At 38.9% G+C, this 18,667-nt stretch overlaps 1 protein-coding gene across 1 annotated transcript in view; it reads left to right on the forward strand.

Annotated features, from left to right (window-relative positions):
- The window catches only part of CENPU (centromere protein U), a 23,153-nt gene continuing 4,486 nt past the window's right edge, over positions 1-18,667 (forward strand). The window contains exons 1-10 of the mRNA XM_087724531.1: positions 1-151; positions 2,143-2,194; positions 4,415-4,532; positions 5,865-5,997; positions 8,929-8,998; positions 13,674-13,743; positions 13,961-14,060; positions 14,697-14,775; positions 15,378-15,425; positions 16,570-16,631. Of these exons, the coding sequence (XP_087580657.1) occupies positions 2,150-2,194; positions 4,415-4,532; positions 5,865-5,997; positions 8,929-8,998; positions 13,674-13,743; positions 13,961-14,060; positions 14,697-14,775; positions 15,378-15,425; positions 16,570-16,631 (725 nt within the window). The 5' untranslated portion in view covers positions 1-151; positions 2,143-2,149. The remainder of the gene's footprint in view (positions 152-2,142; positions 2,195-4,414; positions 4,533-5,864; positions 5,998-8,928; positions 8,999-13,673; positions 13,744-13,960; positions 14,061-14,696; positions 14,776-15,377; positions 15,426-16,569; positions 16,632-18,667) is intronic.

The raw sequence follows: 18,667 nt of genomic DNA on the forward strand, positions 1-18,667 counted from the left end.
GTTTCGGCGCGGGGAAAAAAAAGCAGTTGTAGCCAGGAAGCTGAGTCTGCGCGTCTTTTTCCACCATCCAGCTCTCTCTCCCTCACGGTTTATTTTCCCCCTCACGAGACGGGGCGATTTGGAACGTTGGGAAGGAGTGCGCGAGCCACAGGTGAGCCCGGGGTGGGGAGGGGGGGCAGGAGGTCTCCTGTCTGTGGCCGTAGCGTTTCTGGGTAACACTCAGGGCTGTTTAAGGATTCTCCATAAATATTTATATATCTCAAATTTAGGGACTTTAGGGATTCCTCACTGAGGAATCAGTGGTACTTAGGAGACGGAGGCGAGGGGCCATGCCGGCTTTTCGTGTATTTGATTTTATTCCTCTTATTATTTGTTTTATAAGCAATGCAAGGCGGTGACCATACTTAATACTCCTCCCTCCTATTTTCTCCACAACAACAACCCTGTGAGGTGGATTGAGCGGAAAGAAAGTGACTGGGCCAAAGTCACCCAGGTTTTTTTTTCATGCCTAGGATTGGAGTACCGTGCAACTCACAGTCTCCTGCTTCCTAGGCCAGCCCCTTTTTAACCACTAATCAGGGTCCCAAACTTGGCAACTTTTGTGGACTTCAACTCCCAGAATTCTGCAGCCAGCATAGAGAGTTGAAGTCCACAAGTCTTAAAGTTGCCAAGTTTGAAGACCTGCACTAGATCAAACGGGCTCCTTCTAAGTTTGTTTCAGGAGCCTTGATGGTAGGGGAAGCAATCTGTTTAGGCTTCTGGGGTGGTGGGGTTTTCCTCCTCTTGCCTTTCTCGGTACAGGGAGAGATGTGCGATCAATTCAAAGCAAAACCCCTTAACTGAGTCCATTCCACGCTTTTTGAAATTTAGGTGAAAATCATTTGGGTTGGTGCCTTGGGAATGCATGCTCCTCTCTCTTTTAGGATAGAATAGGATAAGGTTAAGATAGAATAGAATAGAATTCTTTATTGGCCAAGTGTGATTGGACACACAAGAAATTTGTCTTTGGTGCATATGCTCTCAGTGTACATAAAAAGACAAGATACATTCATCAAGAATCATAAGGTACAACAGTTAATGATAGTCATAGGGTACAAATAAGCAATCAGGAAACAATATCAATATACTGTATTTTTCGGAGTATAAAACGTACCTTTTCCCCTCAAAAAGGAGGCTGAAAATCTGGGTGCGGCTTATACACTGAATACAGCATTTTTTGCCTCCCAAAGCCACGCCCCCTTCACCAAAAGTCTTATAGAGGCTTTCAGAGAGCTGCTTGAGAGGCAGAAATGAGCGAAAAACAGGCTGTTTTTGCCCCCAGCCCCAGGAGCATCTATAAGCCTCCATAGGGCTATGCATGCAATTGTTTTGCTCATTTTTGAACCCTCCCACCCGGAGCACTCTAGAAGCCTCCTAAAGGCTATTCATACCCTTTTTTTAAAAAACTGCCTGTTTTCACGAAAAACAGGCTGTTTTTGAGAGGTTTGCAGAGTGCAAAAACTTTTTTTAAAATTTGCCTCTTCAAAATCTTGGTACGTCTCATACTCCGGTGTCTTATACTCTGAAAAATACAGTAAGAATACAAGTAACAAAGTTACAGTCCTGAAGTCATAAGTGGGGGGAGATGGGTGATAGAAACTATGAGACTAATAGTAATAGCAATAGTAATGCAGCCTTAGTGAATAGTTTTACAGTGGTGAGTGAATTATTTGTTTAGCAGAGTGATGTTGTTGGGGGGGGGGGACTGTTCTTGTGTCTAGTTGTCTTGGTGTGCAGTGCTCTATAGTGTTGTTTTGAATTGAAACAATTTATGTCCAGGATGTGAGGGGTCTGTAAATATTTTCACAGCCCTCTTTTTGACTTGTGCTGTATACAGGTCCTCAATGGAAGGCAGGTTGGTAGCAATCAAAGGGTTTGAGTGGGTGTAGGTAAAAATTGGGCGCCTGGCCTGGCCTTTGCAGGGCCAGGCTTAAATTAGAGGTTGCTTTGGACATAGCCAGGTTAATTTGGGAGGTTGCTTTTGGACAAGATTAATGCATGGAACAAAGATTTTATAGTGATACCATTGATTCATGAATGTAAAAGAAGAAAAGAGGATTAATTCCATTTAAGCTTATTTTCCACTCTTGTTTGTTTCTCTAGTAACAAGATGTCGAAGAGAAAAGCAACCAAAAATTTCAAAAAGAAATTGGCAGTAAGTGGCATTTTGTTTTAAAGTGTGAATAGGCATTTACCTCTTCTTTTTAATGTAGAACTTTGAATTGATTTAGGTGTAGAAATTCTATAAAATTTATTTAATTCTTGACCCATTTAATTTTGCTATGCCTTTTTGAATATAAAACAGTACATCATCAATTTTTGTGACATAGTTGAAGTAGGGTTGTTTCCTACTTAGTACTTTGTCTTCAGATTGGAGTGTGAACATTAATGCAATCACATATTTTTCTGGGATTATACAGCAGCTTCAGAAAACTCCATGTTTTTTAAAATAATTTAACAATTTCCAATAATTTTATTTCGGATTACATTATTGTATTGTATTGTATTTGGTTTATTTGTATGCCGCCCTTCTCCAGGAGGGACTCAGGGCGGCGAACAACTCAGGGGGGAAAGGGAACATAAACAACAGTACACATAATTAAAATACACGAAAATCACACAGCCATACCAGTCAAGAGGGGAGGGGAACTCATCAACCCCAGGCCTACCGGCACAGCCAGGTTTTGACGGCTTTCCGGAAGGCCTGGAGAGAGGTGAGGGTCCGGATCTCCGCGGGGAGTTCATTCCAAAGGGCCAGAGCTGCTACAGAGAAGGCCCTCCCCCGGGTAGTAGCCAGATGGCATTGGCTGGTGGACGGAACCTGGAGGAGGCCGACCCTGTGAGATCTGACGGGTCTTTGGGAGGTAATTGGCAGCAGGCGGTCTCTCAAGTAAACAAGTAAAACTTATACAACTACAAAATATATATATTAAACAAAATAGAAAAACTCTATGATTTCGGGAATAGATGCAGTAGCTCTAAAATATTCATAGGTGCTGTCTGCAGAGCTCTAGAATAGGGGTGTCAAACTTGATTTCATTGAGGGCTGCATCAGGGTTGTGTTTGACCTTGGGGGGGGCAGGGTGGGTGTGGCCAGTTCAATGTCACTTGTGTTGGGGTGCCTGTGGTGGCCCGAGTGCTCTGCAGGTGGAAATGGGCTCCCAAGCTCTGTTGGCTGTGACAGTCTCCTGCAACTTTCTGCTAGAGAAAACAGAGCTCGCATGCTCCATATTTCCTGGCACCGTGGGCCAGTCCATTGCTGTTTCCAAGGCAGCCTGAGGGGCCAGATCTAAGCACCCTGCAGGCCGGATCCAGCCCCCAGGCCTTGGGTTTGACACCCCTGCTCTTGATGGTAGTACTACATATGGCTCTGATAATTTTTCTTAATTTAATTTGCTTATTTATTTAATTTATTACTTAATTGTAATAACCTTAAATATTTAACTATCTGAAGAACTTAGATAACATGTTTTTTAACATTGTCATGATATTCCATAGGTGCATGTAGCTTTTGAAATCCATGACTTTGATTAACATCTTTCATTCTGGGTGGGGCTAAATTACAGAACCAGTGCACAACTTGGGGGTTCTTCTAGATTTGCAGTGACTGCTCAAAAGCAGGTGGCAATAGTGGCTATGAGAGCCTTTGTGCAACTTTGAGTTGTGTGCCAGCAGGTTCTTTCCTGGTTTGGAATTCCCTGTGCTTAATCACTCAAACCCCGGTTATTTCACACTTGGACTTGCTACATGCTGTACATGGGGCTATTTGAAGAGTATTTGGAAGCTACATCTGGCACAGAATGCAATCTTGTAGACAATGCATGGGGCCCCTCGGATGGCCTGTATTACCACTTGCCAGTTTGCTTCTAGGTTCAGTTCAAGATGTTGGTTATCACTTTAAAGCCCTTCATGGCATGGATCCAGATTGCCTAAAGAACCATCATACCCCAAAGGGATTGCCTCACCCTACCTGCCCCAGTAGAAGGGGAATGCTGCAAAACCTATCAATCAATGAATTTTGTCTGCCGCTAGGCAAAGCCTTTTCTGCTATGGTTCCTAGCTTTTGTAACATCATGACCTCTGAGATGAGCTCTATATCCACCCTTTTGGCCTTCCAAAAGGATCTCCAGACTTGACTGTGCTAATTGGCATGGAGGCACATCATTCTTGAGGTGGTTAACAGACCATAAGACACACACACACCATGCATCCTGCTCCCTCCTCCCTATTTTTATGAATGTTAAGCTAATTTAATATTACTGTTGGTTTGATGCTTTCATGTTTTTATCAGTTTTTAAATAACTGTCTAGAGTTGCCTGCAGATGAAATGGGTAGCATATAATTTGAATAAATAAACAATCTGCTTACCTTGCAGGGATATGAAGCCAAGCAGGACTTTCATGGTAAATTGTTTTCATCTGAGGAGCCTGATGTCTCAAGTATTTTGAAAATTCCTGGAACTGGGCAAACAGATGAAACTGATGACTTATGTGGTTAGTTATTGTCTATAACATTTTTATGATGTTCCATAGTTATTAGAATTGTCTGCTTTCTAATTGGCACTTCAGGTAGCCATCTGAACTCTGAATTATTATTTTTGTTTACTGATGTTGGATTTTATATTTACTGTAAGTGACCAGGAGTTATGCTTAGCTGGTAATATAAAAATAATTGTAATAAATATTAATTTATTAATATTGTTCCCAACTACAATTTGTAGATAGTAATTGTTCTCAGATGTATATATATACATGAATATTATAATGTCTAGTACATTTTTATAAATATGCTTATTTAATTGTATGGATACAGAAAGATCAAATATACAATCCTACTAAGCTAGCTACATCATCTGGATTAGCTTTAGCATTAATAAACAATTGAATAATAAAATAAATTGCTGTGTTTTACAACAGAATTTTAAATAAAATATCCAAATGTAATATTAAAAATTAACATTACAAATTGCAAACTATACAATGAAGTATGTCAGATTTTGCTAATTTGAAACTGTGAACACTGACCACACAGATTACTATTTCATGATCATTGCCTTGTACATCTTTCAGTTCTAGCAACAAAGAAATCTCTCCCTTTGGGAAACTTTGTTGGCTACAAACAGCTCTGTGTTTAGTTTCTGAAATTCTTGTGTGAATGCAGGACTGAATAGCAGTTTCCTGAACCCACTCCCTTCCCTTCTGCAACTCCATAGTCCCGGTTTTCACAGAAACAAGCGTGGCAGATACCACCTTTTTTTTTTTTTGTTTAAATTTATTTGCCACCCATCTTGCCTCGAGACTATCTGTAAGATGTTCATATTAGCAATACTTTTTATTGATAAAGTTTTTGTTTGCTTTAATCCAGCACACTCTTTGGGACAGGGTCCAGGTTTTGTAAGGCCTTGCACATCTCAGTAGCATAAACATTTTCTTCCATTAATTTGTCCTACTCTTAAATCCTATCAGCTAAGCCAGGTTTATTACACTGAGGGTTAACATTTCTATTCTCACTTTCACATGACCAGGCATTGGTACTTGCTCAATGTCTAGTGGACCAAACTAGGTTAGAACTCTAAAATAATCAAGGTGGAATATCAGCCTTTCATGGTAACTTGTTCTGTGTGATTGCTTCAAGGAACTATAGTTACCAAACACTTTTTTAAAAAATTGCATCTGGGTGTTTTTTCTTCACTCCCCCTAATATCTTCCTCTTGAATAAAATTGCTTCATCCATGTCACACAAAAACTATTGTTTTGAGATTTTCTGTTTTGAGACATATAGGATCTTTTAAATTGTTATAGTTAATTAATATTTTTTCATTCTAGATCATCCTTTACATAGCACTGCTCTGTCTGTATATGAAGAGGGAGAAGATGCGGATAATGGGAATGATCAATATTCAAAGATCAATGAGTCTACCGGCAGTTTCTCTGATCCAGAGAAAAATACAAAGAAAAGGTATTCCAAAAATAAGTTCAAGACATTATTTTGTGTGTAATATTTTCTCTGGACCAATTTTCTTAATGTACATGAATTTATTAGTATGTCCAGCCCTGTTAACTTAATCTAGTTCTATGACCACTGAAATTATGTCATCAAAATAAAGAAGGGATATTTTGAGCACATCCAATACTTCATTCTAAAATTCCTAGTAAAGTACGAATATCAGTTAAAGAATCAGGTATATTCTTTATTTTTGTGCTTTTGAATCAACTTTGAGTTTGGTCTCCACATAGCTAAGACTTCTTAGCAACATGTTTTCTTCATAATCATTGCTTTTCTCTATGTTCCAAATGTATTGCTTTTTCTTTAAAATATCTGTTGTTATACTTTTCAAGTATGACAGGGTTCAAATTTGGTAAGGATTTGCACATCTTTCATTAGCATAAATATTTTCTTAAATTTCAGTTTGAAGGCAGTAAAGTCTTGGATGATTTTTTTGCTTGACCTTTTGTCTTCCTCTGTATTATCATTGCCAATATTTAGTTCTTACAATAGGTTCCTAAAGGTGGCATTTCTGGCCAACTTCCCCAGGACTTGGTTTTCTCACAAAAGTCAGAAGATTCTGGACTCTTTGCATGCCATCTTTTTAGAAAGCCTTGAAGATTTGGATTTATTCCTGGGTCAGTTGGTTAGAACTAAGACATAGTTCTGATTGTTCTGAATTTTTTAAATTTGGGTTGTCATTATATATATGTTGTGTTTTTTATGTGTATTTGTACATTTTTATATGATATTAGCTGTCCAAAGTTTTTATAGTGAGATGGCATACATAAATAACCATTTAAAATTATGAAACGTTATAGATTTGAACTGAATTCTATCTGTGGATCCTTGGTGCTCTGAGCTTTAGGTTTTCCTGCAGACCTGTTATTACCAAACTAAATAAATCATCAGTGCTGGAAGGGAATGGAATTTGCTCTTATTTTTATGTATTAGTGTAGGGGTCCCCAATCCCCAGGCTGCAGCCCACCACTGGGATTTGAGCCTATGGGAACTGGGCCGTGGAAGCAACAGGCAAGTGCACATGTGCTACATTTGCATGGGGTGGTAGGTGCATGTGCCTGCTGCTCATGCAAATGGAGCTGCTCGTGCATGCTTACCCTCGGCTGGTGTGTAATAATCCCCTCTTCTCCCCACCCTCTGCCAGTCCACAAATCTTGAAAGGTTGGGGAATTGTTCTAGTGGCTTGCCGTCTTAGCGTTAGTGAGAATGTTTTTGAAGGTTCATTGATTAGGCTATTTACTATTAATTTGTTTGTCTGCATTGACAGTTCCTTGGTTGGAATATTGTTTCTTAATTGTTGGTCTAATGTTAATGATGGTGTTCCAGGAGCACTCTACAAACCTACTAAAGGCTATCCATGCTCTTTTTTTGAAGGAAAAAAAGGGCCAGTTTTCACGAAAAATGGGCCATTTTTGGGAGGTCTGCAGAGTGCAAAAACTTTTTCTTTTAATTTGCCTCTTCAAAATCTTATACTCTGAAAAATACGCTACATCAATATTAGACTTTGACCACAGTTTTTTTGTACTTTATTAACTTGCAAAATATTTGGAGATTTTTTTTTTTAATTTTTCTTCAACTTTGGATCAACATATCCAGTAAAAATCTTCCCTGTTCCTTAATTTATTTCTCTACTTTGCTTTAGTGTTTTTTGTTTTCTGACTCACATATACAGAACAACAATGGATTGAATTACAACAGAACAGAGCTGGCTAACATGCAATTTTTAGGTGTAAGTTTATTTTAAAAGTTTGATGAAATGATAATAGCTGTGGAAAATATTCAGAGTCATGTTGTTCTGGAGTTAGATTCACAAAAGGAATATAAAACTTTTACATTCCTTTTGCAAATGGATTTGATAATTTAAAATCTTTTGGGCCTATTTAGCAAGGGATGAGAAATTATTTTTTAGTAATATATTAACCAGTATTCAACTAAGGGGGAATAATATGTGTATAAGTGTTAATTTTTCTTTTTCAATGAACTTTTAAAATGTCTTGTTTATTTTGTGGGGTAAGGGTTGCCTTTTTCTATTTTTAATATATTTTTTGCATTTTAAACTTTTCTTTGAATAAAATAAAAAAATGAATCGGATCGTTTCATGTGTTTTCTCTAGTTGGGAGTACTATAGATTCAGGCATTGCATTATGGTCTCAGCTATGAATCCTGAAAGTGGTAATCCTTTGAGTTGATATATTTGTCCATAAAACTGAAAGTATGTTGTCAGGCAAAGATTGATAAGGTTCATGATTCTGGGTATTTCAATGTTGGTGTAGTTGGTTAGGTGGGGTGTGCTGTCATGGTTTCTTTTTGCTAGGTCTGGGTCTACAAACAGTGCTGTAATATCAAACAAGACCATGATTTCATCTTCACGTATGGTCAGATCTTTGATCCTATAATCTATAGTCAGGATTTGATGGAGTGTTTACTTCCTTCTATGAAGTGTATAAGTTCATTTGTCAATTATTTGGCAATTTTGTAGATTGGTGTTCTTGATAAGGATATAATTGGCTGGGGAGGTATGTCTGCTAGTTGAGTCTAATTGCCATGTAATTTAACCCTTACCATTCATGATGTACTTGTATACTTGTTTGTTCAATAAAACTAAATAATCCCTGATGTATGCACATTTGTGGCCATATATTCTTTTTTCAGTATGACATATGTACCATTGAATTTCCATACTTTATCACTACTAATTATGTTGCTTACTCCTTGCTATTTTTAACTGCAAATCTTTATCTGACAATAGCATAAAGGATCTCTGGCCCATCAGTGAAATTATGTAATCAATATAATACTGCAAAAAAAAAATTCTGAGCAGTTTCCATGCCAGTGTTTAAAATTCCATGACAAAATATACTGTAACATTTTTATATTTACCAGAAAAACTCACACTATGAAAACAATAGTGAGAATTGAGGATTCAGAAGAGGAATCTTCAGTAAAGAACACAGTAAGTAAAAGATTTAGATAATACTTTTTCCACTTTATTGATAGTAAACTACAATCAATTATATGCAGATGTTTTGAAATATATATATTTATATTTATTTTCAACCTCAATGGTGCATAATTGGATAACATTTAAAATTATATGACTCAAAACAACAAGCAAAACTAATTTAATAATTTTAAGTTGAAATTTATTGTAATTTGTTATTTTGGTAATTATGTTTTTCTTAAACATACTCACTTTTTTATGCTCAAAAATCTGGTAGATGCCATGCAGTAAAATATTATCTATAATGTCATTTGTTGACCGTATGTGGTATTATGTATCATTTCCTTGCAGTCATTATATGTTATAGTCTATCTCTGTTTTTAATGTTCATTTATCCTGATAGTGCTAATCTCAATGGTCTCATATTTTTCCTGAATCAGAAAACTGAAAAAACAATAACAGTTGGAAAGAACCTTTGAGGTCTTCTAGTCCAACCACCTGCTTAGGCAGGAAACCCTATATCATTTCAGACAAATGGTTATCCAATATCTTCTTAAAAACTTCCAATGTTGGAGCATTCACAATTTCTAGAGGCAAGTTATTCCACTGATTGGTCTAACTGTCAAGAAATTTCACTTTAGTTGCTTCTCTCCTTGATTAGTTTCCACCCATTGCTTCTTGTTCTGCCCTTAGGTGCTTTGGAGAATAGCTTGACTCCCTCTTCTTTGTGGCAATCTCTGAGATACTGAAATACTGCTATCATGTCATCCTATTCCTTCTTTTCATTAAACTAGTCATGCCCAGTTCCTGCAACTGTTCTTCATATGTTTTAGCCTCCAGTCCTCTAATCATCTTTATTGCTCTTCTCTGCGCTCTTTCTAGAGACTCCACGTCTTTTTTACATTGTGGCAATCAAAACTGGATGCAGTATTCCAAGAGTGTTTTTTTTTTTTTTATGAGTTTTATTAGTATTTGTAGGCCGCCCTTTTCCCTGAGGGGACTCAGGGCGGCTCACACAAAACCGGGAAGGGGGAATACAGACATTAAGATAGAAACATATAATAAAATAGTAAGCAACATACATTCATCATTCGGGAGGGGTAACTATCCTTATCCCCAGGCCTGACGGGCGAGCCAGTTCTTCAAGGCTATGCGGAAGGCTTGGACGTTGAAGAGGGTACGAATCTCCACGGGGAGCTCGTTCCAAAGGGTCGGGGCTACTGCTGAGAAGGCCCTCCTCCTTGTAGTTGCCAGCCGACACTGGCTGGCCGATGGAATACGGAGGAGGCCTAATCTATGGGATCTTATTGGTCGCAGGGATGTAATTGGCAGAAGGCGGTCTCTCAAGTATCCAGATCCACTGCCATGTAGGGCTTTATGGGTGACTAATAGCACCTTGAAGCGCATCCGGAGATCGACAGGTAGCCAGCGCAGCTCGCGGAGGATAGGTGTTATGCGGGTGAATCGGGGTGCACCCGCAATCACTCGCGCGGCTGCGTTCTGCACTAGCTGAAGTCGCCGGATGCTCCTCAAGGGCAGCCCCATGTAGAGCACATTGCAGTATTCCAGCCTAGAGGTCACAAGGGCCCGAGTGACTGTTGTGAGAGCCTCCCGATTCAGGTAGGGTCGCAACTGGCGCACCAGGCGAACCTGGGCGAATGCCCCCCTGGTCACAGCCGTTAAGTGGTGGTCAAATGACAGCTGTGGATCCAGGAGGACTCCCAAGTTGCGAACCCTCTCTGAGGGGTATAAAATTTGACCCCCCAGCCTGAGTGGTGGAATATTAGCCAAATCTTTGGGAGGAAAACACAACAGCCACTCGGTCTTTTCTGGGTTGAGCACAAGCTTGTTAACCCTCATCCAGTCCATAACGGCCTCAAGGCCCCGGCTCATCACGTCTACCGCTTCATTGAGTTGGCACGGGGCGGACAGATACAGTTGAGTATCGTCCGCATATTGATGGTATCTAATCCCGTGCCTGCGGATGATCTCTCCCAGCAGTTTCATGTAGATGTTGAGTGGCCTTATCAAGGCATTATAAAGTGGTATTAACACTTCACATGATCTTGATTCTATCCCACTGTTTATGCAGCCTAGAACTGTGTTGGCTTTTTTGCCAGCTGCTGCACACTGTTGGCTCATATTTAAATGGTTGTCTACTAGGACTCCAAGATCCCTCTCACAGTTACTACTATTGAATGGGGTACCATGTATATTGTATCTGTGCATTTTGTTTTTCTTGCCTAAATAAAGAACCTTACTTTTTTCACCATTGAATTTCATTTCGTTAGATAGCACCCAATATTCAAGTTTGTAAAGATCCTTCTGTATCTTAAGCCTATCTTCTGGAGTGTTGGCTATTCCTGCTAGCTTGATGCAAATTTGATGAGTTCCCCATCTATCCCCTCGTCCAAATCATTGATGAAGATGTTGAAGAGTACTGGGCCTGAAACAGAGCCTTGGGGTACTCCACTGCATACTTCCCTCCATGTAGATGCAGTTCCATTTAGGACTATAATGTTGAGTGCGGTTGGTCAACCAGTTACGAATCCATCTGGTGGTGATGCTGTCTAACTTGCATTTTTCTATTTTATCTAGTAGTAAGTTATGGCCTACTTTATCAAATGCCTTACTGAACTCCAAGTAAATTATATTGACAGCATTCCTCTGGTCCACGAATTTTGTCACTTTGTCAAAGAATGCAATAAGATTAGTCTGGCATGATCTGTTTTTGACAAATCCATGTTGGTTTTTGGTTATCACTTTGTTTGCTTCTAGGTGTTTGCTTATTCGTTGCTTGATTATCTTCTCCAGAATCTTCCCTGGTATTGAGGTCAGACTGATAGGTCTGTAATTTCCTGGATCTATTTTTTTTTCTTTTTTGAAGATGGGAAGTACATCAGCTCTTTTCCAGTCCTTTGGCAGTTCCTCAGTGCTCCAGGATCTTTGAAAAATATGGTTCAGTGAAGTGGTGGGTTCTGGATCCCGTCGCAACTGGTATGCTGCGACGGGGCCGGGCATCCACCTTGGGCATGCGTACTGCGCACACATGCGCACCAACCACCCTGCGATGCTCCAGCTGCTCAGCAGAGGTCGCACAGGTGCCATATGCTGCATGCGCCTGCGCAAATGGCCCGGTTGGCTTAAATGCAGGTAAGGAATGCAGGTGGGCCCTCCAAAACACTGTTCCAGTACAGTGGCTGCTGCTCCCAGCTACCACCGGTATGCCCATACCATGGCGTACTGCCCGGAACCCACCACTGGTTCAATGGTTCTGAGATCCCATCTGCTAATTCCTTCAAAATCTTGGGGTGTAATCCATCCGGTCCTGGTGATTTGAATTCATCAAAGGTAGAGAGATGCCTTTCTTCGCTATTTTAACTTTTGTTTCTGATCTGTTTTTTGTGGTGCTGTTTTTGATAGGTTAGACTGTTTTTTCGCTTTGTGTAAAGACAGTTGCAAAAACTGAGTTAAGTAGTTCTGCTTTCTCCCTGTTGCTTGTCACCACCTTGCCACTTTCTCTCAGCAATGGACTTGTTTTACTTTTTTATTATTTTTTATCCATGAGTGATAAAATAGATTTTATGAGCTGATGGCCATAATTATAATAATTAATAATAATTAATTATGAATCTGAATACTTCTAAACCCTGTTAAGGTGTCTATCGTACAGATATCATTAGTAATAATATAATTAGTATGCTATTGTATATGTTACTTATGTTTATATTCTCAGTGGAGTTAGCTACTTTAAAAAAGTTTAGTTTTAATTATAATAAATTGTAAGCAATGATAACATAAAGTTCCTGTTTATCATTCATTTATTCTGCATGATTTTCTGCATATTTTGTATACATTTCATATAGCTTCAAGAGTTTTTCTTATTCTAATAGAAATTGACTGCATTAGTGAATATGTAAAAATGATTAAAATAATTCCTAAATTATTTTCAACTTGTCAACAAAATTTACATTCATTGCAGAAATCTGTTAGCAGGTAATTGGTTTAGGAAATCATGTTGATTAAAAAATAGATAGCAAAGATTCTTGAAGAATCCTTTAATATTATTTTATTAACATGTCTTTACCTTCATTTCAGCATAGTAATTCCTAATAATTACCATTATATAATTATATGTAATTTCTTAGAAACTTTTATACTTTCTAGGAGAGGACTTATGTAATTTATTTTAATGTTTCGTTGATCAATATATCTTTAAATGTTTTTATTAAAAACCAGTATTTACTCTGTCACATATCAGATATGAAACTCTTTATTATAAAAATGAAGCAAAGCACATACTTCAGGCTGATTATTAAAAACCATATACTCATTAAAAGAGTCCACTAGTTGTAAAAAAAATTGTTTTCAATTTATATTTGCTGCAGTGCAGCTATAGAGTATTCAAAGTTAATGGGGTGTTGTTGCAAAGAATTATATAAGTGTACTCTAATAGTGTATACCTTGTTTTTTCTATAGGTGTTATGAGAATTTACTAAAAATTTAAGCAATGTACATCTAGATAAAGTTTATAGTTTGAGTAAATTTGAAAAAGTGCCTGCCAAATGAAATATCACAGGTAGGCTGCTGGTTGAGCACTGAGTTTGACAACCTGAGCTACTAAATTCAAACACATTTTAATAACATAGGTTGCTAACTAATATGCTCCTTAACTTTGATCTAATAGATACCCAAGAAAAAGATTAAATCACATGTAAAAAAGAATGCTTTACCAGAAAGGGAGACAAACCATCCAGGTAAATCATTTTTCCTTTCTCCACAGCATTAGAATGGTTTTTCACTTTTGTGTGTAGTACCAGACCTGCTGATCTTGATTTTTATATTAACTGAGTAAAACTGTAGGACTTCACATTTCATGTGCATCAGTTTAAATTGTGTATCTTTGGGAAGCTTAGATAGGCTTGGACCCATAATAACCAAATGTATTAATACTCTGTTTTTCGTTTCATTTAGTTTCAAAAAAAGTTCCAAAGAAGCCAACAAAAGTTACCAGACATGTTACCAAGGAAAACATTGTTTTGAAGGAGCTTGAAAAGATAACAACAGATTACAAGTAAGCCTCTTTTCTTATGATTGACAATCTCCTTATGACTGAAAATTGTGCTGTGACATTAAATGTAACATAATTCAATCTGCTTTTTCACTTTTTAAACTTTGAATTGGTGCTGTTGCACTGTTTGGAGATATTGTAAAAACATAATAAAAGGATTACTTTGTTTTAAATATAGTTTTTTTCTGAAAAATATGCATCATAGAAAATTGTTATATTTATGATAATAATTTTTATCAACATCATCTGGATGCTAAGCAGGATTTAAGCAGGCTTGGGCCTCGTCACTATTATGATAGGAGACTGCAAAAAAAAATATCAGGACTGTAGAAAAACTGGGAAATTTGAAAAAAAAAATAGTAGCAATTATGTGATATCAGAATTATTGCAGGAAACATGTTGGCTAGCAGCAAAAGTACAAACCCAAGAATGATAATTGAAAACTTTTTAGCATTGTAAGTTATGATAACATTTTTTAACAGGAAAATGTTAGGTATTTGGCATTGTATCTTATGTATCAACCATTAGTAGGATAAAATACAGTGACAAGAATTTGTACCGCCTCATGTACAAATTAGTTTAATGTGTTCATTTAAGCATAGATTTATCATGATATATGTATTGTGTATATTGTTTCAGAGAAGAAGTGGAACAAGAGAAGTATAAAAATGTTATTGATAAATTTCATGCCACGCTCAAAGACCAATTCACTGAATTTGTACGTACACATTTTGATTGGGAAAATTTTGTATTTTGCAAATGTTACGGGGGTAATTAAAGACAAATCACCAAAATAACTGATGTATTCTTTAGAAGAAAAGGAATGGCAATTAAATGTTTCTGGGAGGGGGGCAAGTAGAGTGCTAAAGAATTTTATAGAGCGGGGCATTGGGCATGGGAACAGTCCATGATGTAAACTGTTGCAGGATATATGTGTATGTTAGTTAGAAAAATAAATTGAAAATTTGGAAAGTATTCAGACAGGAGAAAACTAGGCAATAAAAAAGTCAGTTGCAGTTTTTTTCTTTTTATGTATAACAATTCTCTTTGTATTACCCATACTATTTTTTGCTCCTATGTATTATATCCAGCCAGGTCTTATCACTTTAATTCCTGTTTATATAGAAACTGAAAAAGGATAAAATTAGATACATGTACATAAAAATCCAAAAACATTTAAAATTATTATTTCTTGAATTAAATAAGCTTCTTAAAATCTGGTTATTAGAAACTATGAATTTTACTAATTTAAATCTCTTATATTTATTGTAATTATTTACTAAGTTATGCCATATCTTTAATTTTGAATATTTTAATTAGTCTGCAGATGCTGAGAAAGTGAAAAATACAAAATTGAAACAAACAAAGGTAAACTAGCCAGTGCATCGTCTTTTAAACTGTATAGATTTTCTTCCAATAGATTAAACTAGCTTTTAGTGGACACTATTTAAAGAAATATGATGTAATAATAATATAAAATTTCATTAATTCAAATTAGGAGCAAGAATAGAAAATATTCTGTCTTTGAGTTTGACAAATACAAATTGAAGGTTTTATGCATACTAAGTTCTATATGTGTATACATATACATGACTTATGACCACAATTGAGCCAAAATTTATGTTGCTAAGTGAAACTTCATTAAGTTGTTTTGCCCCATTTTATGACTTTTCTTGCCCCAGTTAAATGAATCACTGCAATTGTTAGTAACAGGTTGTTAAGTGAATCTGGCTTTGCTTGCCAGAAGGTCGCAAAAGTGATCACATGACCCCAGGACACTGCAGCCATTATAAATATGAGTCAATTGCCAAGCATCTTAATTTTGATCATGTGATAGCAATAGCACTTAGACTTATATACTGCTTCACAGAACTTTACAGCCCTCTCTAAGCAGTTTAAGTCAGCATATTGCCCCCAACAATTTGGGTCCTCTTTTTACCGAATTCTGAATGATGGAAGACTGAGTCAACCTTGAGCAAGTGAGATTCAAACTGCAAACTTCTGGCAGCTGACAGTCAGCAGAATTAGCCTACAATACTTCATTCTAACCACTGCACCACCACAGCTCTTGGATAAGTATGCGAAAAACAGTCATAAGTCACTTTTTTCAGTGCCATTGTAACTTGTTAAGCGAATCACTGTTGTCATTAAGCAAACAGCACAGGTGTAAAGTGAACCAATGGTTTAGTATGGGTGAAGTTTTGCTGAAAACTATAAATAAATGCAGTTTTTGGCAAAATCATTTTAAAACATGACCCCTTGACCAGGGGATGTTGAAAATGGTCATAAATGTGGTCTGGTTGCTGAGCTCCTTGTGCAGTCACATCTGTAAGGAACTATTGGAACTTTGAATTCACATCATAAGAACCCTTAAGTAGGTCTGTTGAAACTTAATGGTGGCTAAGCGACCAGTCGTAAGTCAAGAATTACCTGTATTTTAGAGAGGTAATGGCAGTGATAAAGTATTAAGGATTTTCATATGTAATATTTATTTTATTTTCTGGCTTTACAGATGGTCAGAAAGACAAATAAGGCAAGACAACGTTTAATAGAAATAAAAGGAGAAATATTTAGGTATGTTGTAATAACTTTGCAATTAAGTTTTAGATAGTTATCACTGAATCCTAAAATCCTGTTTTGTGCCAATCTAGTGATGTATTCATTTTCCCATGCCCCAGTATGGATTTCAGTACTGGTAAGTTTCCAGAGGAAGAAAGGGAGGGGTTACACATGGGTATTCTCAAAGCCTGATTGGTCCAAAGACTGAGGGAAACTTCTTAAATACTCCTTCCTTTCCCTTTATACCCCTGTTGCTGCCCTGGTCGTGTCTTCCCCGGTAGTTTCAGGGGATGCTGCTGACAAGCTGAAGCTGGAGGACAAGTGGGCGGAACTTACTTTACATAAGAACTTTAATGCCTCTGCTTGGGCCGTCAAATCGACAGCGGCAGCCTCATTTCAATCGTACAACCATCATGTGGCTCCGCCAGCTCCAGGATCGCATCCCGATCCAGGAGGATCACCTGCACCAAGACATCACTAAAATAATGGCTTGCCAGTTTTCAGCCGACGCAATGCTGGACGCGATTAAGTTTGCCTCCAGCACCTTGGCTATGTCGGTCACCTTTCGCCGGTTGCTGTGGCTTCACAACTGGCAGATGGATAATAAGGAAAAGTGGAATCTGGCTGCTTCCCCCTTCACCAGTCCCAACCTCTTTGGGGAGGCCTTAGAGCCCGTCTTGGACAAAAATAAGGATAAAAAGAAGGTGCTCCTTTCCACTGCTAAAATGTCCGAGTCTCGTTCTCATCCTTATCGCAGGTCCTCTTACAGGGCTCACAAGCATGAACATCAGCAGAGATACAATACATTCAGATTGGACAGGCAGTTCTCTTGATCCATCCTGCAGGGCATTCGGAGGGGGGACTTCTTGGCTTCGGTGAACCTGACAGTACCTTCACATACCAATTCTGCCAGCTCACCACAGGTATCACAGATTCTCCCAGGGGGGCCTCCACTATCAGTACAGGGCTCTCACCCCTTCGGTTGGCTTCAGCGCCTCGCACATTCATGAAGGTCCTGGCGACATTGGCGGCTCACCTCCACTTAGTCCCAGTGAGACTCCAATGCTACTTAGATGACGTCCTTGTCCAGGCGGGGTCCCTTCCCGAGGCGGTATCAGATCTTCAACTCACCATTCAGTGCCTTCAGTCCCTGGGGTTTTCAGTCAACTTCCCCAAAAGTCATCTCTCACCATCCACGCAAATCCTTCACTTGGGGACAGTCATAGATTCGGTGTCGGGGATAGTCAGCCTTTCCCCGGATCGATTGGCCAGTCTTCACCAGCTGGCAAGCTCAGTTCACAGAAGTCCATCAGTTACTTGGCAAGATGGTTTCATGCATCGGGATAGTCCTGTGGGTCCGGTTTCACCTGCGTCCCCTCCAATGGGCGCTCATCCCATTTCAGAAGAGTAAAATGAGCAACTCCCTCTGGACCCTTCGCCTCCTAGCAGAGGTCTGGGTATCCCTCCTGTGGTGGCTCTCCCTAGCTTTGCGGCGGGGCTGCTCATTTGGGGAGTCGGACAGAGTGACTGTCACAACCGATGCGAGCTTATTCAGTTGGGGGACCCTGATGGGCTCTAAGCTAGCTCAGGGCCACTGGACTGTCTTAGACCTCCAACACAATACCAGTTGGTTGGAGCTGAAGGCTCTCCATCATGTCAAGGATTCAGTGAGGGGGCGCCATGTACTCCTCCTGACAATGTCGCCACAAAGGCCCACATAAACCGTCAGCGGGACACACATTCTCAAGCCCTCTGGCTAGAGGCTCTGAGGATTGGCTCTTGGGCGGATCTGGCTTCGCTGGTGTCAGAATACATATCGGACGAGGCCAATCACCAAGTGGACTGGCTGAGCCGGGCGACTGTCGACAATGGCGAGTGGCAGCTCCATCCCGCCCTACTTCAGGAGATATGCCAGAGATTCGGCTCCCTGCGGGTGGACCTGTTTGCCACCCCAAAAAATTCACAGATCCCAAGGTTCTTCTCCCGTTTCCAAACCCGGGACGCAGAGGGCACGGATGGCCTCTGGAGCAGGTGGCCTCTGGGTTTCCTCT

The sequence above is a fragment of the Thamnophis sirtalis genome, unplaced genomic scaffold, assembly GCF_051295495.1.
Source record: "Thamnophis sirtalis isolate CommonGarterSnake01/CBP01778 unplaced genomic scaffold, rThaSir2_p1.2 scaffold_10, whole genome shotgun sequence".
Taxonomy (NCBI): Eukaryota; Metazoa; Chordata; class Lepidosauria; order Squamata; family Natricidae; genus Thamnophis; species Thamnophis sirtalis.